Genomic DNA, 22,508 nt, shown 5'->3' on the forward strand with positions numbered 1-22,508 from the left:
ACAGATGTAAAGAGAATGGTGGATTTCACGTCTTCCCTCCACGATTTTATCGGACTGAGTACATTGTGCTACTCAGAAAAACCCCGTCCCCTTACGCTTACGTCCAGGAAATGGACACAACGTAGTTATGAAATAAAAACGTCCTGCCCATTCAAGTCAACGGGGGCCACCAGCAGCACATTGGGTTAGTGTCAGCATCCTTTCTCCTAAGTGTCTGATGTATAGCCTGGCATGGGGCAGAAAACCAGGTGTGAACATAGCCTTAGGTGGGTAAAGCTGTGGCGGGCATTCCATAACATTGCAGTTGTAGGTGTCCATGGTAGATAAGCAGTATTATTACACAGACGATGCATCTATGAGGGGATGCTGGAGCCTGCTATGTGTGTAGAGGATATTAGATATGACACACTGCAGCTGTGTTACATAACATACAGGCACACACAGCACGCCTGTCAGATGTTTACATAGAACACTTTCCATGGAAGGGGCGTGGCTAAGACAAATCCGCCCACTTCACCTAAGTCTACCGCCGGGGGCGTGTACTATTACACGTGGGCGTGGCTAGTGGGCGGGGTTAGCACTCTGGGACTGCAGATGTTTCGCTCTTTGCCAATCCATTTGAAGTGTGGGCGTGGTTTACGTGATCTGGGCGGGGTTACCGTGACTGTGTCAGTGCGGCACTCAGCTGTTGTTTGTATCCGCTGTGATCGCTCTCTTCCTGGGCCTGTGACCTCAGACACGTCCCGCAGCCGCCGCCACCGCTGTTTCCCGGTGCTTCTAGTCTGTGCTCCGAACCCGCCGGGTCAATGAGCCGTTCGCTCCGCCCAGCGCCGGGCCCGGGCCGATGGACAACAGCGACCTGTTCAGTAGCTGCAGGAAGGGCGACATCTTCAGAGTGCAGTGAGTGACAGCGGCCCGGGGGGCGAGGGGAGGAGTGGGGGGCAATGGGGGGCAACAGGGGGCACTGGGGGGCTACACTGAAGAGCAGGGGGATAGTTTGGGGGCGCAGACTACGACTATGGAGGGAACAGACTCTCTTACTGCGACTTTTAATGGCGACAGGCAGGTTGTGTAACTGGATGGTTTCAACTTTCCATAGAAATGGCCGAGAATGTTGCAGAACTCTGATGTCTTGTTGCCCCCCCCCCCCCCCCCCAGCCATGTAGGTTACCCAGGCTGTGTGCCAGTCTGCCAGCTACAATGTGGTACAGCTCTCCATGTAGTTACATGCAGCACCTGTCTGTATTGTGCCCCTAACCCAGTGCTCCCCAGCTGTGGCACTACAACTCCCAGCATAGCCTGGACCTGTAGTCAGTATTTGCCCATGTCAGATGCTGTGGCCCCTAAATCTAGCATTACTTCAGGATCAGTATAATGTGTGTATACAGTGACTTCACCAGCAGAACAGGGAGTGCAGCTCTGGAGTATAACTCAGGATCAGTACAAGATAAGTAGTGCCATGTATGTACACAGTGACTCAGCTTCTTGTGTAAAAATGCTTAGTTTGAAATGGTTTTCAAAGGTAGAAATGGGCTTTATAACTGTTTTGCTTTCTGGTGGTCAGACCTCCCTGTTTATGGGGAGTTCCAGTAGCCAGACGCCACAGATCAGGCAATATACCATACATCTCTATGACCGGAATACACAGGCTTTATGATGTTCAGAGCTGCACGTACTTGACTTTGTATTACACTCCAGAGCTGCACTCGCTATTCTGCTGATGGGGTCACTGTGTACATACATTACTTATCCTGTACTGATCCTGAGCTATAACCTGTATGATGTGCACTCCCCATACTGCTGATGGGGTCACTGTGTATATACATAACATTACTTATCCTGTACCGATCCTGATCTATAACCTGTATGATGTGCACTCACCATACTGCTGGTGGTGTCACTGTGTACATACATTACTTATCCTGTACTGATCCTGAGCTATAACCTGTATGATGTGCACTCACCATACTGCTGGTGGTGTCACTGTGTACATACATTACATTACTTATCCTGTACTGATCCTGAGTTACATCCTGTATTATACTCCAGTGCTGCACTCACTATTCTGCTGATGGGGTCACTGTGTATATACCTTATGGTACTTTTACACGGTGCGATAATTCGCCCGATCGCACAATTTTGAATGAACAATGTTTTTTTTTATAACTATCAGCGTTTAGACGGAAAGATACATCGTACGGAAAATTCGCTATGCGATCGTTTTGCGATTGTTTAAGCCTATCTCACACATAGGTGAAATCGCTGAAAGAGTGTTTACACGGAACGATCTGCAAATTTTTTGCGAACGATCAACGATTTGAGAACATGTTGAAGGATCAAAATGAACGCTTTTTTGCTCGTCATTTGATCGTTCGCTGCGTTTACACGTACGATTATCGTTCGAATTTGACCGTTATCGTGCAAAAACAAACAATCAATCGTCCTGTGTAAAAGTACCATAAGGGCCCTATTCCACCGGACGATTATCGTTTGCATAATCCTTAACAATTAACGATCTCAAACGACCGCTATTGAGAAAGACCTGAAAACGTTCACTCATTTCCATTGAACGATAATCGTTACTTATGATCGTAATTGCGATAGTTTTTCCTCGCTATTTCTTCGCTATTGCGTTCGTATCTATTGCAAACGACCGAACGATGTCTTATTCAATGCGAACGATTTGAGAACGTTTTGCAAACGATCAACGATAAAAATAGGTCCAGGTCTTATAAAGCGATCAACGATTTCTCATTCGGTCGTTAATCGTTAACTGCATTTCAAACGAACGATGATCGTTTAGATTCGAACAATTTAACGATTATCTGAACGATAATCGTCCGGTGTAATAGGGCCCTTAGTTTACCCTTACTGATCCTGGGTTATAACCTGTATGATGTGCACTCACCATACTGCTGGTGTAGTCACTGTGTATATACATTACATTACTTATCCTGTACTGATCCTGATCTATAACCTGTATGATGTGCACTCACTATACTGCTGGTGGTGTCACTGTGTACATTACATGACATTACTGTATTATACAGGCTTCAGAGCAATTCTCCCAGCATTTTCTGTATACCTAGCATTTGCACAGCGTTGCATTCTGGGAGGCTTGCTGACTGTTTCCACCAGAGGTGCACATAAAAGTCTCTCAGACTGCGCTGAGTCCTGAGCTGTTACTTCTGCTCCGGTGGAGTCCGGGATTCTCGGGACATCTGCTTCTCTGTGTCTGTCCTGATATTCTGCCAGGGAATGGATACTGACTGGTCGCTATAGGCAGCAGCTTAGCTGTTTTTCTCCACCATCCCTGTTCCCATATTACCTTTGTGCACTCAGCTGGGGGCACTGTGCAGAAGTGCAGGGTGGTCAGTGGTCACAAGTGGTTTTTTCCTGGCTCCTTTACCCTGTTTGGTCATAAGCCAGAGTGTGATACGAGGAGGACGCTAGTGACATGAGATCCCCGGGGCTGCACGCTATAACCTCCTCACTTTATCTACACTGGTAGCCCCTCACTATCTCTCAGTTTAGAGGGGACGTGCTCTGGGCAGACTTGGCTTCTGTACTGATAGCCAAGGGCAGATACTTTGGAGGTGGGGAGGGGGCACATTCTTGGTTATGGAGTCAACAGACTTTGAGTCTTTCTACGACTTAATAGCGACAAGAATGTTGCACTACTCGTGTAACTGGGTAATTTCAGCTCTTAGAAGATGCCATTGAAAATGGTGCTAAACTCTCTTTGATGTCAGTTTTAGTTAGATATACTATTTACTGCCATGGTCTCAAGGCATTTTAAAGTGTCACTAACGTTTTTGCAGAAATCAATAGTCCAGGCAATTTTAAGAAACTTTGTAATTAGGTTTGTTAGCCAAAAAATGCATTTTTATCATGAAAAAGCAGTTTGAAGCTCTCCCCCTGTTTTCATTGTTCTCTATGGAGAGGGGAGGGATGGAGGGAGATGAGGCACCAAAACAGGACAACCAAGAGTTAATTTACAGCTACATCACCGGGCTATCTCCTCTAAAGTCAGCACTGACCTCTTTGACCTCTGAATAGCCGCTTTCACACAGGTCCCACTGTGTAATCCTTTGTTCTCTGCTGCCGACTAATCTCCCTCCCCTCTTCATAGAACAGACAGGGCCCGACTGACGTAAAAGAATTGAGATTTCCTGATAATGAGCAGTGAATGAGAGCGAGGGGGAGGGGGGGACCTGGGGAAAGTCTTTTTGTATGCAGATAATGGCATATTTGCCTAATAAACCCAATTACAAAGTTTCCATGTCCTGCTGCACTATTGATTTCTGGAAAAAAACAAAACAACAGTGACACTTTAAGGTTAATCTGGGCCAGTCTGTGTGCTACAGTGTGCTACCCTTCATCTCTCCTTGTGGTTAGACACGGCAGAAGCTGTCTAAATTGTCGCCCTCATCCAACATTCTGCAATCTGTGGCACTACAACTCTCAGCATGCCTGGACAGCCAACAGGCTTGTTAGGAGTTGCAGTTTTACGACAACTGGAAAGCTACAGGTTGGAGACCAGTGCCCTGTCCTATAGTTATAGTCAATGTTTCTTATGCCAGATGTTGTGGCCCAAGGCCTGGCATTAAAAGGTTTTTTAAGTGATAGAAATAGATATAATGTCTAGAAATGAGCAAACCGGGTTCGGGTTCGAGTTGATCCGAACCAGGACGTTCAGTATTTGATTAGTGGTGGCTGCTGAACTTGGATAAAGCTCTAAGGTTGTCTGGGAAAACATGGATACAGCCAATGACTATATCCATGATTTCCACATAGCCTTAGGGCTTTATCCAACTTCAGCAGCCACTGCTCATCAAATACTGAAAGTTCGGGTTCGATGGACTCGAGCATGCTCCAGGTTCGCTCATCTCTATGTCCAAATGTAGCCTGCTGTCAGTCTCCTACTAGTGCCGGTCCCACTGCTGCTGAACAGCATCTTATTTCTTTCTCCTCATTCAGAATACAAGCATGCTCGGCTGAGCGAGGTGTGCATGAACACCTAAAGTCATCTAAAGTATATGGTTGCCTTTTTACTCTCCAAGCTCATTCTACTTTTTTCATTCTTAAATTTAGGCGTGTCCTAGAGACATGTCAAAGGTTTTGGGTGTTCAGACCTCAACTGCAATCTGTCTCGCAGCAGGAGACAGTCTCATTAGACTAAGGGCCCTCTTCCACGGCACGATTAACATTCCAATTATTGTTACATCGTTGGGTTGAATAGCAGTTAGCGATTAAACGAAGAACGAGAAATTGTTGATCGCTTAATAAGACCTGGACCTATTTTTATCGTTGCTTGTTCGCAATTCGTTCGCATTGAATAAGACGTAGTTCGCAGTAGCAACGAACGCAATAGCAACAAGATGACCGCAAGGACAATCATAAGTAACGATTATCATTCCATGTAAATGGGTGAACGATTTCAGGTTGTTTGAAATTGTTTATCATTAATGATTATGCGAATGATTATCGTCCCGTGGAACAGGGCCCTTACAATGGAGACAGAAAAGTCAGCGAGCCAAGCATTGAAGTTCTTAGCCAAGGGCTTCTCCCAGCTCTAGTGGCTGGAGGGGTTGAACACCCAGCTGTCCAGCAGGGAACTCTGCAGATTGTCTTTGAAACGCCACATTACCTGTGATTTACTTTCTTCTTCAGATACCTTGTGGAGCAGAGAGACGTGGAACTGAACGTGCGGGATAAGTGGGACAGTACTCCTCTGTAAGTGCCATGACATGCAGGGTGGGGCTAGGTGGTAGAGAGTAAATGTATGATGTCAAGGGATCAGTAGCGTAATTCTCTATTCTGTACTGATAATCTGCTACAATGTATCAATACAGGGGAAATGAATCAGTCTGGCCCCCAGGCTGCTTAGCTCACACATGATAGTCTCGAATAAAATATCCAACTATTTCAGCCACCAAAAAGCCTGAAAAGTCTTATATCTAAACATGTTTACAGCCTCTGGCTATGTTCACACTACGTATATGTCCGGTCGCATATTTTCGGTCCGCAAACTTACGCCCGTAGTCTACTTACGCTTCCCGAGCGCCCTACGTAGTGATCTGACAGCGGTCTTTTACTTGGAAATCTTCGGCTAGCCCCAGACACCCCACAGAACCTTTTGGATCGGCAAAGAAAAGGGGAAAAATGAAGAAATCGCCACTACGTACGGGACCGCATGTAACGCTACGGGCGTAAGTTACGGCATTTTCATCCTCAAAAAATGGTGTGGTTCATTTTTAACGGCGCCGCGTACGATCCGGGCGTAAATTCTTACGTAGTGTGAACTGTGCAGCCGTACATCGTATACTTTCCATTGTACGCAAAGTACGTAAATCTCCAGCCGCTTATTCACAAAACGCACCACGTCCGGAGGCTTACGTAGTGTGAACATAGCCTCTAGATGTAAATAACTACTTTAGTCCTTAGAAGGATTTATTGGGTTAATCCTATGATTTTAGGGTCCCTCCCACTTTTAGCATGTAACACAGACAACACATGTGACTTTCTTCTCTTGTAGGTACTATGCCTGTCTTTGTGGACATGAAGAACTTGTCCGGTACCTTTTAGCCAATGGTAAGTTTGAAGCCACATCAGGCAGTCATGTTTCATACCCATCTTTTCTGCTATCACCATGAGGGGCTCCCTCTAGTGGTGGCTGCAGGTAACAGGGGATTTGGAGCTCTGTATCAGGAGTGAAGTTTGGAACCTCAAGAAAATAAATTAATTGTTCTATTTAGCACTTCAGTAGAGCAGAACATCTCAGGTCCCACATTACAGTAAAGGTTTTCTTCTCAACTCACACACATGGCACATTCTTGGTCACCAGATACCTGCCCTATATACTGCACATACATAGAAGGTACTGTGATGCAAGTGCAATAGCTCTGTCTCATGTAGACCTCATCGTCTATGCTGGTGTATACACTGTGGACACTAGCGGATTATAATAGGTCAGTTTTGGCCGGTAGCTTGGGGCCCTGAGCTCCTAGGGGGGTTCCATCACCACCCAAAAACACTTCAGTGATGTATTGTCACCTGGCTACAGTTCTGCCATGATTTGCAAAATTGCAGTTTGTTTTTTTTTACTGCAATTTTGCACGAATCAGGGCATCATGACATTATATATCCTGTACTATGAACACCATGCTAGTGCTGCCATAGTTACAGTGGGGTGGGATGGGGGTCCCAGGCTTGGTGAACAGCCCGGGGCCTATGGTAAAGTTAATTCGCCCCTGACTGTGGATGCTCCATTACATTACGGCCATGTGACCAATGTTCGGACATCTCTGGCAGGGCTGGCAGCATCACATAACTTAGACAAAAAACTGAATTGTAGGTGCAAAAATATCTTACATTCTTGCAAATAAATTCCTGAACAAAAACACAGAATAGCTCTTGAATGCCAAAATATACAATTGTATGAGTATGTTAGTATACCAGATTGAGTATGTTAATATTAAAGTGATCTGTCACCTCCTGACTGCTTAGCTAGCTAGTGCCACCACTGGATAGGCATCAATGAAAACATTCAGAACACGCCTTTGTTGCCTGTGCCTGTGTTTTTATTCTCATAAAAGAGGAAAAACTAGACACTATACAAATAGGACAAACACCAACCACTAAATATTGAAAAAAAAATATAAATCAATCTTTGTTAGTACATATATGGCACTAAAATAACTGTTAAAAAAAAAACTATATAGGTTATGATGACTCTGTATGGCTGGACATAATAGTCCACCATCCCACCAAGAAATTCATATAATAATATTGCTCCGCATGATCCAAGTAAGTAGGGAAGTATATCCAAATGACGATATACTGTGTAGCAGTCCCTTATAAATAAATATAATATACAATAACAATGATGGTGCAAAATATTCTTTACAATAACCAAATTAGTGAAGGGCTAAACCAACAGCTATTGATCACTGACACTCTAATAAAGTGCTATAGTGCAATTAGACAAAATATCCCTGTAAATACCAATGATATACAAAATACATACAAAGAAGGAATGAATAATCAATCACTCTAAGACCATGGGAGAGAAAATCTGGTGCACACCCAAAGCGTGTTGTCACATAAAGTGACTTTGTCTAGGGTATTGTTCAATGTGTTGTGGTGCCTCTTATATTCACAGTTCACATAATCCTAATGGTGATAGGATATGTAATTTCTGCTCATTCCCAGTACTTTTTTTTAACTGTTTTTAAGAGTTTGTGGTGTCATATAATTTATGTCTTAATAAAGGTTCATTTATATTTTTTAATATTTGGTGGTTGGTTTGCCTATTTATTTAATGTCTAGTTTTTTCTCTCTGTTTGGTAGAAGTTATTTTATTGGACACTGTGCTGTACCCCCTATTGGTTGAGAGCACCCTTTTACTAATATAGAACAATTTATTCTCATAAAAAACACCTTTATTTTTCATGTAAAGTGTCAAATAGTGGATCCTATTGTTCCCTGGGCACTGCTATGGTTCACTGTGCCATATGCAGAGTGTATGTTGTTGATTTTGCAAGGGGTGGACATACAACACAGTAAAGTGTAAGTTATATTCTGGATGCTTTTATTGATATCTATTCAATGGTGTCTCTAGCTTGGTAGGTGGTGGTGGTGGCGTTGGGTGGAAGGGAGGGTACAGATTCACTGAAAGTTTTATTATGTCACCTCCCCAGGAGCTAAGTGTGAGGTGAACACATTTGATGGCGAGCGCTGCCTATATGGAGCCCTGAGCGATACTATTCGCCGGCTGCTGAAAGATTACAAGCAGATCACAGCTAAGTGCATGCAGAGAGATTACTACGATGATTTCCTGCAAAGGTAAGGGAGCCAAAAGCTCAGGCCTCCACTCTTATTTGTAATAAAGTGAAACATCTGATAATCCAAAAATCCTGATAATGGTTTCTTCTTTATGGCACACGGAGGGGGGAGGGGGGGGGATTTATCATGGTTTGTTGAGTTAGTTTTTACATTGTTGTACGGTCATGTATACCTGTGCCAAATTTCTGAAAATGTTGCATGTTTCTGATTAATAGCACTTAGTTTCAATTTGTGGTCTTAGCGCAAAATATTTTAAAAAATTACACAAAATCAGCTACTGCTGACAAGTCAAAGCAAATCTGGCTTCATCCTAAGGCATTTTGATACAATAAGTCAAGCAGTGTGGAAAAGAAAAAGACAAAAAATTTTCAGAAATCATCATCTGTGCAAAAAAGCGAGAAACACCGAAAAGCTGTGAGAATATAACAGGGCTGTGGAGTCAGTAAGCTGCAGCTCCGACTCCACCTCCGACTCCTGAATTTTATCAGGACTGACTCCAACTCACGACTCCTGCTCCTTCATAAATGGCCAGTCATATACCCAGGGGCGGTCTTGGCATTTCTGGGGCCCCAAGCGAAGTTATGTCTGGGGCCCTCCCCTCGACACTCGTTCCAAAACAATAGACCGCTGTGTGTTGCCCCCAGTAGTATATACCCCTTGTGCGCTACCGCCAGTAATATATACTCCTTGTGTGCTGCCCCCAATAGTATATACCCCTTGTGTCCTGCCCCCAGTAGTATATACCCCTTGTTTGCTTCCCCCAGTAGTATATAGACCCCTGTGTGTTCCCCCAGTTATATATAGCCCCCCCGTGTGCTCACCCAGAAGTATATAGACCTCCTGTGTGCTCCCTCAGGGGTATTTAGCCCCCCCTGTGTGCTCCCCCACTTGGATATAGACCTCCTGTGTGCTCCCCCACTTGGATATAGACCCCTGTGTGCTCCTCCAGTAGTATATAAACCCCCTGTGTGGTTCCCCCAGTAGTATATAGACCCCTTGTGTGCCCCACCAGTATTATATAGACCCCTTGTGTGCTGCCCCAGTAGTATATAGACCCCTGTGTGCTCCCCCAGTTATATATAGACCACCTGTGTGGTTCCCCCAGTAGTATATAGACCCCTTGTGTGCTGCCCCAGTAGTATACAGACCCCTGCGTGCTCCCCCAGTTATATATAGACCACCTGTGTACCTCACAAGTAGTATATAGACCCCCTGTATGTTCCCCCAGTAATATATAGACCCCCTGTGTGCTCCCCCAGTAGTATATAGCCCCCCTGTGTGCTCCCGCACTTGGATATAGACCTCCTGTGTGCTCTCAAAGTTGTATATAGACCCCATTCTGCTGCCCCAAGTAGTATATGGCCCCAAGTAGTATATAGACCCCCTGTGTGCGCTGCCCCCAGTAGTATGTAGACCCCTCTGTGAGGCCCCAGTAGTCTATAGCCCCGATGTGCGCTCATCCAGTTAAACAGACCCCTGTGTGCTCCCCCTCCCATTTAGTATATAACACAATAAAACAAACACTTATACTCACCTGGGTCCGGGCGTCTCCTCTACTCTTCACGATCACAAGAGGCCGCACTCCCCTTGTCCTGGCACTGATGTCACTGGAGCGCCGGCACCACAAGGACAAAGCTGCCACTTGTGACCGCAGGGAAAACCCTTCCTGCGGCCACAAGAGTCACTGACAGGAAGGGAGCCAATGTCTCCTGCCCTGTCAGTGCTGCTGCATGTAACTATGAGCGCCCATTACGAGTGCTCATAGTTACAGTTCAGATGGAAGCAGCGAGCGGGGCAGCGGCCCTGTCCAGCGGTCTTGAGCACAAGAGCAGGGCGTGGGGGCCCCCCTGGATGTTGGGGGCCCCAAGCGATCGCTTGGGGTGCTTGGTGCCAAAGACCGCCACTGCATATACCAGGGGAGTTATTTATCACACTGGCTCAGCAGCTTCTCCCTAATGTCCTACATGATCCTGGGGCGACTTCTGAGGGAATGAGGAATAATATAAAGCAGCTTCTCCGGTGTGTGCAGTGGATGCAGCCAGTCTTCAGCCTCCATGTCCTGAACTACTCACAACTAGAATAGATGGAGCAGGTGATCTTTTCCTGCTAACAATCTTCTATGTTTCTAACTAAATATTCACCATACACACAGAAACAACTCAGACTCCTGCCAAAACTAGTTCCGACTTCATGACTCCGACTCCACAGCCCTGAATACTATGATAAATTATGAAATTGCCTATATTATATGTTTATGGGAAAAAAATATTTAGGTGTTGTATAGACATGTCATAGGCAAACAGAGCTGCACCGCAGTTTACCTATCTTGCATCATCTGTCTCGACAGACTCCTGGAGCAAGGGGCATACAGTGACACCATGTTTCTCGTCCATGGGGAGTCTTTCTGTGCTCATCGCTGCATCCTCAGTGCTCGCAGTCCCTACTTTGCTGAAATGTTTGAGACCAAGTGGAAGGGGAAAAAAATGATTGCTCTGAAACATCCGCTGGTATGACATTATATTGTGAGAGAGAGGAAAAAAGCATTGCAGCTACAAAAAAAGAAATGTAACTGTGTAGTACTACATTTTAGCCACTAGATGTCACCTTAGTAGCACAATTACTGAAGTAGTATGTAAGGCATGTCTAGCCAGTAGATAATAAATACTGCTTTACAAGGATATAACAATGGGAGGTTGTACAGGTAACAGTTGCACCTTGGGCCCTGGTGCCTGATGAGACCCAGATAAACAGCATTAGTGTTATAATTGGTATGTGGTAGGTGTGTGTGTGTGTGAGGGGTGGGGGCTGTTCCAGCTATTGCTTAGGGGCCCAGGACCTTCAGGTTACACCTAATGCTGCAGTCACTGCCCCATTACAGTGTCACTTCTGTCTCTGCAGATCAATCCAGCAGCCTTTGGCTCCATTCTTCAGTACCTGTATACAGGTGAGTGAGCTTCCATTACAAAGGTTGACATGTAGTATAGTTTGTAAATTATCCATTTGAATAAGCCCAGATAAAGTACATAGGAGTCTTGTGTTGGTTGCAAGTGAATTTGTGCTTATTTTTTGTTAGAAAAAAAATAGTATAGTACCATGTTAGCCAGAAAAATCCATATCGTGGTAGATATTAGTGCTCAAAGTATTTTAGGAGTGATATCTTTATTGGCCAACAAAGGTATCACTCCCAAATGCTTATTTATTGAAAAGATCAATGAATTGCAGACCATGGGGGAGATTTATCAAACATGATGTAAAGTGAAACTGGCTCAGTTGCCCCTTGCAACAAATCAGATTCCACTTTACATTCCTCACAGACTTTTTGGAAAATAAAAAGTACAACCTTATTGGTTGCTAGGGGCAACTGAGCCAGTTTCACTTTACACCATGTTTGATAACTCTCCCCCTTTGTCAAGGGGTCTGTATCAGTCCATTTACTGAAAGAGTAGTAGATGCTTGAAAAAAACTTCGAGCCGATATGATAGGTAACGCTACAATAACTGAAGTTAAAGCAAATGACCACCATGTACATCTTAAGATTTTTATACAATAGACTGGCACCGGTGTGAAGATGCCAGTGCCGCAGGCCTTTTTTTTTTTTTTTTTTGCCGCCAGAAGTAAATTCTAAAAGGGCAGACTAGATGTACCAGGTGGTCTTTTTCTGCTGACAATCTTCCACGTTTCTTTGTAATTGAGTGTGATCTGTTAACTTTATATAGTTGACATGTAGCATGACACAATAGCAGACCTGCTGATAGCAGTGGTGTCTTTTATGTCATGAATGCTTAACCTAGTACTTATATTAGCTGAGGATTTGCTACAGGACAGGAGGGAGATCTGTGCTAATAACATGTTTGATTCACTGAGTGTTAACTAGACTGAATACAAATGTAACAAACCCTTAGATGTGATAAGTATTGGGGTTGGACTAGAACCTGGCATCTCTGTGCCTTCTGTGTTTAGGTTAGGTTAAGTAAATTACATTGTAAACCATCTACTCCCCCTCTCCGGTAATTGTTTGATTTCCAGATAATACGCATTAGACACTTCTGCTTTATAACTCTGCTGCCATAGGTTTGATACGTGTGGGGGTGTTTTTTTTTTTTCACGGTGCATTCTATAAAAGTGAGAATAAACAGATCCACACACAAAAGCGAAGTGAATAGATATAGTTTACTTAAATGACAGAGATAGATAGATACAAAGCAACAAGAATAGAAACAAGTTGAACAGGAATAAAACAAGATATACTTAGCTCTAAAGCAAATTGAGGGGGACCATACCTGGACAAGAGAGTACGTTGAGATATTTGTACCCTATGAGCATCATGCATCCCTTTGGAGCACTTCTCATGGGCACATCTTCTTAACACAACCGTATTGACCAGGTCTGTATCACTGACTATTGGGCTATCTGTTTTTTTTTTTTTTTCTGTCAGGTCGAATGGACATCAATGTGGAACATGTGGAAGATTGTAAGCGACTGGCCAAGCAATGCCGACTGCAGGATCTTATTGAAGAGCTGGAGGAGAAGTGCAAAAAAGTCTATGAATTTGGTACGGGATTCATGTACTAATCACTGTGTGGAGACTATTTCTTGTTGGGGTGGGGGGCTATGAAATAGGGAGCTTATAGTAAGTAACAGTGGTCCATCTTCTAGGGGGGGTCCCAGTTGTTACAAGGTGCAAACAGTATTCATTGGACATATCACCAAGACTGAAAGGGCACTGGTGGGCTCAGAGGAAGTGCTATCCACCAGACCAGCAGGAGGGTTGGGGATGGAATCACATGTGAAATCGTGAGGCTGATGCTAAAAGGAATGTCAGTCTGTTTATTCAGTAACTGCCATGTTGCAGCTGTATGGCTGTGCACTGTAACTTGTCCTATTGCAAAACATAAAATATTTTCCATGGCATTGTGGGTGGGGATGAAATGCAGTGTAAATATAGTACATATACAGTAATATATATATATATATATATATATATATATATATATATATATATATATATATAATATATGTGTGTGTTACAGTAATATTACATCCCCTTCCACCCATCAGTTTCTTCCAAGCCTGGAACATGTGTGAAAGTGCTGACAATAGAGGCCTCAGGAAAGGGACGGCTACAGGAGGACCTGGCTATACTAGCTGACTCAGCTCTGCCATCCGAGCTGCGGGTGAGACTTCCATCCAATAAGATGACCCATGACCTATACAAACACATATACACCAAAAAATACTTTTCTTCTTCATTTTACTTATCAATGCCCATGATAAACTGTCTAAAATATGTTTAACTTGGAAAAAGTGCCTGGACTGTGCTGGAGGAGGATTTACACAGTACAGCACTATAGATGGTATGTGGAGGGTTACTGATGCCCTGGCTTTTCAAGGTGTTAGCAGAAAGGAAAGAAACAGCAGAAGCAAGATCACAGCTAGGAAAGGGTTACAGTACGCAATGACTTGCTGCTGCTGAGAACCTTAAGAGTTGGGGGAGGTGGAGATTTCGTGGTAGCACTGTGGATATACAAAAGTAGATAAACAAGTGACAGCTATCCAGAACTTTATGGGTGGATCTGAAATACGGGTGAAGCCTTGATTTGCCTATGAAGAACAGTGTGGCACATTTTCAGGGTCAGCTTGCAGGTACACAGTCAGGCTGAGCTTTCCTAGCTCCTCTGTCTAGCTCAGAGAACATGCTGAGCTCCATCCTTTTGTAATTTGTGCTGATCTACCTGTTACTAAAGACAGATTTTACCCGACAACAGGCAGTGGAAAACAGCAGGTAAAAGAGACACCTAGTGGCCAAGGCTTTAGAGCAGGTTTTTTTTTAATTCTGGGATTAGTTTTTGTATTAGAGTTTGGTATGTCAGATTCTGAGGCTGTTCCCCTTTTTAGAGCTGGTATAAAACAGAAGAGAGGTGTTACTCTGATCTAGCTGTGTGTGTAGGAGTTAGGTGCAGCCAGGGCTTTACTATGCCCCTTGCTGGTTGTTAGATGTGTTTCCCGCTGGTTGCTAGATGTGTCCAGCACATACCGGTGAATGGCCTCTAATCCCAGTGGCGTAGCTACCATGAAGGCAGGGAAGGCAGTTGCTATGGGGCCCTGCACTGCAGGGGGCCCGGGGGCCCGCCTGGCCTGTCTCCCCTGTCTTCAAGGTAGCTACGCTACTGATGGTTACGCACCCTGCCAAAGACGCAGAAGGGAGCGTCTGCAATCCCCTCTGAAACACCTCTGCACCTCCCCCTGACACAGGCTCAGAGCGTCCTGCACCAGTGTCCCCCTCTCCACAAGTGGAACAGTCCCGGGATTTTCCGCTAAGCCCCGCCCCCATCGCGACAAGCCCCGCCCCCCGCGCCCACCGCGGGTGGGATATTCGCTCATCGCACATGGCCTGAGGAGGAGACACAGCAGGAAGATGGTAACTATCACTGCCAGCTGGAAGTCACCAGCTTCCCTGGCATCCTGTATAATGGGGGTCACTCAGGCTCAGCTTCCCTGGCTTCCTGTATAATGGGGGTCACTCAGGCTCAGCTTCCCTGGCATCCTGTATAATGGGGGTCACTCAGGCTCAGCTTCCCTGGCATCCTGTATAATGGGGGTCACTCAGGCTCAGCTTCCCTGGCATCCTGTATAATGGGGGTCACTCAGGCTCAGCTTCCCTGGCATCCTGTATAATGGGGGTCACTCAGGCTCAGCTTCCCTGGCATCCTGTATAATGGGGGTCACTCAGGCTCAGCTTCCCTGGCATCCTGTATAATGGGGGTCACTCAGGCTCAGCTTCCCTGGCATCCTGTATAATGGGGGTCACTCAGCTTCCCTGGCATCCTGTATAATGGGGTCACCAGCTTCCCTGGCATCCTGTATAATGGGGTCACTCAGCTTCCCTGGCATCCTGTATAATGGGGGTCACACAGGCTCAGCTTCCCTGGCATCCTGTATTATGGGGGTCAATCAGGCTCAGCTTCCCTGGCATCCTGTATAATGGGGGTCACTCAGGCTCAGCTTCCCTGGCATCCTGTATAATGGGGTCACCAGCTTCCCTGGCATCCTGTATAATGGGGTCACTCAGCTTCCCTGGCATCCTGTATAATGGGGGTCACTCAGGCTCAGCTTCCCTGGCATCCTGTATAATGGGATCACTCAGCTTCCCTGGCATCCTGTAAAATGGGGTCACCTGCTTCCCTGGCATCCTGTATAATGGGGTCACCTGCTTCCCTGGCATCCTGTATAATGGGGTCACTCAGCTTTCTTGGCATCCTGTATAATGGGGGTCACCAGCTTTCCTGGCATCCTGTATAATGGGGGTCACCAGCTTTCCTGGCATCCTGTATAATGGGGGTCACCAGCTTTCCTGGCATCCTGTATAATTGGGGTCACCAGCTTTCCTGGCATCCTGTATAATGGGGGTCACCAGCTTTCCTGGCATCCTGTATAATGGGGTCAGGCAGTCTCCCTGGTATCCTGTATAATGGGGTCAGTCAGCCTCCCTGGTATCCTGTATAATGGGGTCATCCCGCTTCCCTAGCATCTTGTATAGTAGTCAGTATAATGGAGGTCACCCCCTGGACTCAGAGCTGCCCCAACCAGCAGGGACTCCAAACGGCCTGCTACCACTCACCCCCCCACCCCACCCCACCCCAGGGCACAGCGTCTTAGAGCTGCCAAATGCAGGGGGACAGCTCCATATCGCTGGTACAGGTAATATGTTGGGGGGCCCCATACACTTTTTTGCTATAGGGTCACATGAATCCTAGTTACGCCCCTGTCTAATCCTATTTGTGGATTAAAAGAGAAATAAAACCCTGGTATTGTGCTTGTCTTTCGGAATTCTGCAGTGAAAGAATAAGATGTGTGTTACCTTCATGAGAGTCCAGTCTAGAGGAGCTATTATTGGACCCACTTGACCCAGACATTCTCAGCCTTTCAGTCTCTAAATATAACATAGTGGCCAGAGATTCAGGAACAGAATGTTTTATCTTCAGGTGGTTTTCTGTGCAGGAGCCTGAGAGCAGTGTGTTCCCCATGTGCAGGGCTGGTAAATACTATAAAAAGTCCTTGAGATGTTATTGTTAAAATGGTCTGTTTGTTAAGAAAGAGAATTGACAACTAGTATGGCTGCTATTATAGCCTGTTCAGAGTCCCCCACATTTCCCGCTCTCACAATGCTGCCTGTTCTGGACTCTGGATGATAATCCTTGTAGTATCTGCCTCGGCTCCCATTATCCGTTACCATCAGTCTATATACAGCATTAGAGACTCTGGGGGACACTTATCAAAGGCTGTAAAATATACATAGGTGTAAACTGCCCACAATAACCAATCACAGCAACTCTATCATTTTACCAGAGCTGAAAGTGGTTGCTGTGGGCAGTTTGCACCATTCTAAATGTTATACCCTTTAATAAATCCCCCCCTCTGTTTAACCAGAGTAATAAGAGATCTTCAAAATGGTGAAGAATTGCAACACAAAGTATCTTCAGAGTGTTATCCACATCAGTGTAAAACCTCTGTTTCAAGTGGTTGTCTAGAATTTCCTGTATTCTTCTAAAAACAGGGCCACTCCTGTTCACAGGTGCTGTGTGGTACTACAGATCAACCTACACGCCATTGAAGGAATGGAAAGGTATGGCACTTTACTAGAGGAAGCAGCCATACGTTTCTAATCTCTCATGCCCAATTTAGTTTTCAATTAGTTAATATGGGAGCTGCTCAGTCCAGATGTTAGCTCCACCCCCTGGACTCATTAGAACAGCACTGCAACATAGTGTGTGACCCTTTCAGGTTCTGCTGAATGGCTTAGGAAGGGTTATATTTATTGTTTTTGTTTTTTGCTATTGCCCCCCCTTAGCTTCACATTATTAGAACATGATCGTTACAACTTGAAAGGTCATCCTTATTCACATTTCCTTTTTATCAGTCATCTTTAATGCCAGTAGTCTCCACAACAGCATAGAGCTAGTGTTTTAGATAGAGGGTCACATAAGAAGTGAAGCAGTGTGCAGAGAATCCTACATTTTTGCACACTGCATCGGGCTCCTCCATTTCTCCTCTCTGTGCACTTGGAGTTACTGTAACACTGTGATTACCTGTTATAATCCTGACGGGTGTTTCCTGCACGTCTGGCACCAGCCGCACTCTCGTGATCGTGTACTATATAATTACATTGTTGCTCTTTCCCTGCATCTATTTTCTTGTCATTGGGGTTTCACATACATAATGTGCATTGTATCATCGGTCGTGAGCCTGCCTTTCTTCCTGCTCACGAGCCACTTAATGATTGTCCCATTTTTGTGGAAAGCCATGAAAAGTGCTGAATTATGGTGTATACAAATAAACATATTTACAGACTCTTGTATGCCTTACAAGGCTTATGGCTGTCATAGATGGGTGGGGGGATTCCCACTCTGCAACCAGTTACAGTCTGCGTTCTCTGTTGTAACAAGCTGTGCGTCTTTGTTTGCTTCACACATGAGTTATAGGTCTTTGTGTTGGTGTCGCAGCTTTATATAACCTCTTCCTGTTTCTTATAGGTTGGACTCTGGGAACTGCCTTTCAACAGTACCGGTAACTTCTTCTGTTACCCTGACGTTTGTTTCCAGATAATGGGCTACAAATTTCTCTGTCACAAGGTAACAACTATTTGTATTCTTTACATTCTGTATATCAAAACTTTTATCAAAAGAGTGATCAATTGGAGTCTGGGTGTTCAGACCCTTATCAGTCACTAGATAGCTTGGGAGAGAATCACTCAGCCATGTACTTCTCCCAGCTCTAATTGCGGGAGTCATGTTCCATAGTAAGTGTATGAAGCCCATCTCCTGCAACAAGACGCTCTGCTGCACACTTCTCCTGGCATTACTTAGCAATTGGTGGGGGTCTGAACACCCATACCCGACTGATCAAAACTTTCCACGGCGGCTCTCTAGATTGGTAAGACCAAGGCTAGGAGTAGTAGTTTCACCACAACTTGGACATAAGTGTACTTATGGGTGTAGCAGTGCCCAGAAATCCCTCCTCACTGGGATAACCCTCATTTGGCCAATCTAGAGTCCCAGTAGAAGCCAACTGACTGTATGCATTACTAGTATGATGGGATTCCAGTTCAGTACCAACACATCCCCTCTATTAAAGATGCAGTATATTACAGCAGTATTTTCCTGCAGCATTGGTGATGCCCAGCAGTTAACCCTTTCTCTTATTCCTATTCCAGTCGTTTTTCTGTGGCCGAAGCGACTACTTTAAAGCTCTTCTACAGGATCACTTTTCTGAGAGTCAGGAGCTGCAGACACTGCCCAGCATCCCGGTCATCACACTACACAACATCAGCGAGGAGACGTTTACCCGGGTCCTCTACTACATATACAGCGATGACACAGAGGTGAGAGTTATGTCCATGTCTGTATTAAAGGATTGCTAGCATTTGGTTAGGGGTTTAAAAGTGGTTTTTGAGGAACATATCTAGAGAAGGCAGCCCCTTCATGTTTTCTCCTGTACAATACTACTCCTTACCTGACTTTATGTAGAAACTGCAACACAACTCTTTTTTGTGGTTTTTGAGACAACCCCTTGACCATATCTTTTCTTTAAAGGGACTAAAAGTTCATTTTCTTTATGCTGTAAATACAAATACCAAGACTGCCACCCATATAAGATGACATCAGTGGCTCGTCCTCATGCTATGCCATGGTTGGGCTGCCACACTGTATCTTCCATGCATTTGCACTATATGTGTCTGTCTTTTGCTTTTAAAGCAGGCATGTGTATAAAATATGTGTAAAAAAAATCCAGGGGATCCCCTGAAACAAAACAATGTTTTGAAATCACATCTCATGGCATACCAACAGGTGGCAGCAGTGTGTTATGCTGGTTGCTCTGATATCTGTCTTCTGGGATATACAGTATATTTACCCTGGGTAGTCCATATCACAGCTGGAAAATGGATTTAAAGAAAAACCCTCCCCTCCCCCAGATTACTGTATGCAGAATAAATGGTGAAATACTTAGCACTATATTAGTCATTCATGATGGAACGCTGAATCCTTGCTACACACAAGGGGGTAGTGAACCCTTGCTTTAAAATAGTGGAGATGCAGAGAGAGGAGGGCAAAGAGAATGTAGTGAAGGTTTCAGCAGATAAACAGACTACTTGATAATGCAGTATATGACAAGTATTGCCAAGAGTCGGATTATCAGAGATTTACCTGAGCATCTGATACTTTGCAGGGCTACATAAAGCCATTAAACACTAGGCAATACAAATTTCACACAATGTCAGGAGTGTCCATGGGATGTATACCTCACGGGGATGTATACCATCCTATCTGATGTATACCTATGATGAATACCACTTGGTGGTATCTGTCATACATGAGGTACCCATGTTTAAAAAAAAAAAAAAAAGTATACAACACCTTATTCAAGCCGTGACACATTAGCACTAGAGATAAGCGAACCTAGACTATGCTCGAGTCCATCCGAACCCGATCGTTTGGCATTTGATTAGCAGTGGCTGCTGAAGTTGCATAAAGCCCTAAGGCTATGTGGAAAACATGGATATAGTCATTGGCTGTATCCATGTTTTCCAGACAACCTTAGAGCTTTATCCAAGTTCAGCAGCCCCAGCTAATCAAATGCCGATCGATCGGGTTCGGATGGACTTGAGCATAGTCGAGGTTCGCTCATCTCTAATCAGCACAATGACACACTTTGTTAAGTAGAGGGGTCTGTGCATCATATTATTGCATACACTGGGACCTATCCCAGCATTTTGGGGCAGTAACAAAAATTTCATATTGTAGGAATTCCCAGACTTTTAAGAAACTTCTTAAGATTACTCCATTCTAAGAAGGCTCTTAACCCACCGGCCCCCCCCCTTTTAAGTTTTGTGCATTTATTTTCTGGTAGATACTTGTGACTTTGTTCTCAAATTTTCTCATAACAAACTGGTCCTCTATCTTTCTATTTCCCTGTTGCATTGACCTTTTGTTCTGACCCTCTGTGATTTCTTGGATCTTTCCAGCTGTCCCCGGAGAATGCTTACGAGGTGCTTTGTGTAGCAGACATGTATCTGCTTCCGGGGCTGAAGCGCCTTTGTGGCAAGATCTTGGCGCAGATTCTGGATGAGGACAATGTGATCACAATTTGGAAGACGGCAAAGCTTTTCCAGCTGACACGGTTGGAGGATCAGTCCACGGAGTATATGGCCAGAAATATTGAGAAGGTACAGGACCTGCCATAGACTTTGGAATATCAAGGATAGAGCGACCCATTACTTACTTTGAAGGGGTTGTTCAGTCTCTCATACAGCTCCCATATACTTTGTCTTTTATTTCATTATTCTCTATGCTCTTGCTGTCAGGGTTTGGAAACATTGCTTTATCCAGAGGTTAAACAGCTGACCCGATCTAGTAATGCTCATTTAGCGCCTGTTTTAGTTACAAGGTCATATGAAGATAGTGCTGCTGTTGCATTGCGAGACAGTATGTATACAAACCAACGCCATAGCGCAGACAAAAAGATACTATCATTTTATTAAGAGGCTTATGTCTTAATAAATTCTGTGTATTTTATTCTTAGTTCTTTATTCTTTAGTACTTATTGTAGAGTAAAATACTTTGTCTACATGGAGTGGAGACCCCCATTAATGTGTCCTCTCTCCCCTTTTTATCCCACTCAGCTGGTGGATTCGGATGAGTTTGCTTCCGCAGTACAAGAAGATGCAGCATCGGTAGAGGAGCGCCAGGACACAGACTCCATCCCGCTGATTGATGATATACGTTTCCACATCACTAGCAATGTACAAACCTATAGCGCCATTGAAGAAGCTAACCAGCGACTGGAGGCTTTAGAGGAGCTGCTGGGCAGTCTGGGGCTGGAATGCTGAGCATGTGAAGAAGTATTGCTTTACTTTGTTCTTATCTAGAATGCTGACATAGGTTTTGTCATGGCGTGCTGTGTATTTCCAGCCCTGGCTCCCCTACTGTAGTCATGCTTTGTTGACTTTCCTTTCCTATTCATTAAATCTGGTGACGTGACTGCAGTAGACTATATGATCTCTCTAGGATTCATCCTATTCAGAGATAGCCTGGACCTATGTAGGGCACAAATTGGTAATATAATTGTATAAAATATATCCTGGGCAGATCTGATAGACTAGTGGGGAAGCTTAGAAACTGCATTACTGAGAAACCCCTTTAGTTATTAAAGTTATACTCCCCTTTCTGCCAATATAGGTTATTCTTCACTGAGATATATACACGTACCACAACTAACAGAATGGCTGCCAGATCTAACTCTATGTAACTAGTTCAGGTGTCTGTAAAAAAAAAAATGGCCCAGTCCCTTTGTCTGCTTTGTTTCTGTACAAGTGACTGTCGAGTGACACCTATAAAACAGATTTGTTTAAAACGATATATACAGCTACATGAATACAGTTGAATAAGCATGTAAATACATTACATAAATTAACTTTTTATAGAAACCCAGTAAACTCCAGAGATGCACAGCACTCATTTTTTGCTGGTAGAATTACTTTTTCCAACAGCTATGGCAGGTAGCTGAGTACTGGTTAGCACTTGTTTAGCTGACAGCTGTTCCTCCCAATACAGCTATACACGTTTGCCCTTTGCGGCTCCACTCCAACAAAAGGATTAGATATTTAA

The 22,508-nt window shown here is 44.5% G+C and overlaps 1 protein-coding gene across 1 annotated transcript; it reads left to right on the forward strand.

The window, feature by feature from the left end:
* The first annotated feature begins 653 nt into the window (after positions 1 to 653).
* Positions 654 to 22,257, forward strand: ABTB1 (ankyrin repeat and BTB domain containing 1). The gene is made up of 12 exons (XM_069966739.1): positions 654 to 900; positions 5,674 to 5,736; positions 6,539 to 6,594; positions 8,703 to 8,847; positions 11,195 to 11,354; positions 11,746 to 11,791; positions 13,283 to 13,399; positions 13,906 to 14,021; positions 18,378 to 18,476; positions 19,058 to 19,225; positions 20,867 to 21,067; positions 21,524 to 22,257. The coding sequence occupies exons 1-12, from the start codon at positions 845 to 847 to the stop codon at positions 21,728 to 21,730; spliced, it is 1,434 nt and encodes a 477-aa protein (XP_069822840.1). The 5' UTR covers positions 654 to 844; the 3' UTR covers positions 21,731 to 22,257.
* Positions 22,258 to 22,508: the final 251 nt, after the last annotated feature.

Source organism: Dendropsophus ebraccatus, chromosome 4 (genome assembly GCF_027789765.1).
Source record: "Dendropsophus ebraccatus isolate aDenEbr1 chromosome 4, aDenEbr1.pat, whole genome shotgun sequence".
Classification (NCBI taxonomy): domain Eukaryota; kingdom Metazoa; phylum Chordata; class Amphibia; order Anura; family Hylidae; genus Dendropsophus; species Dendropsophus ebraccatus.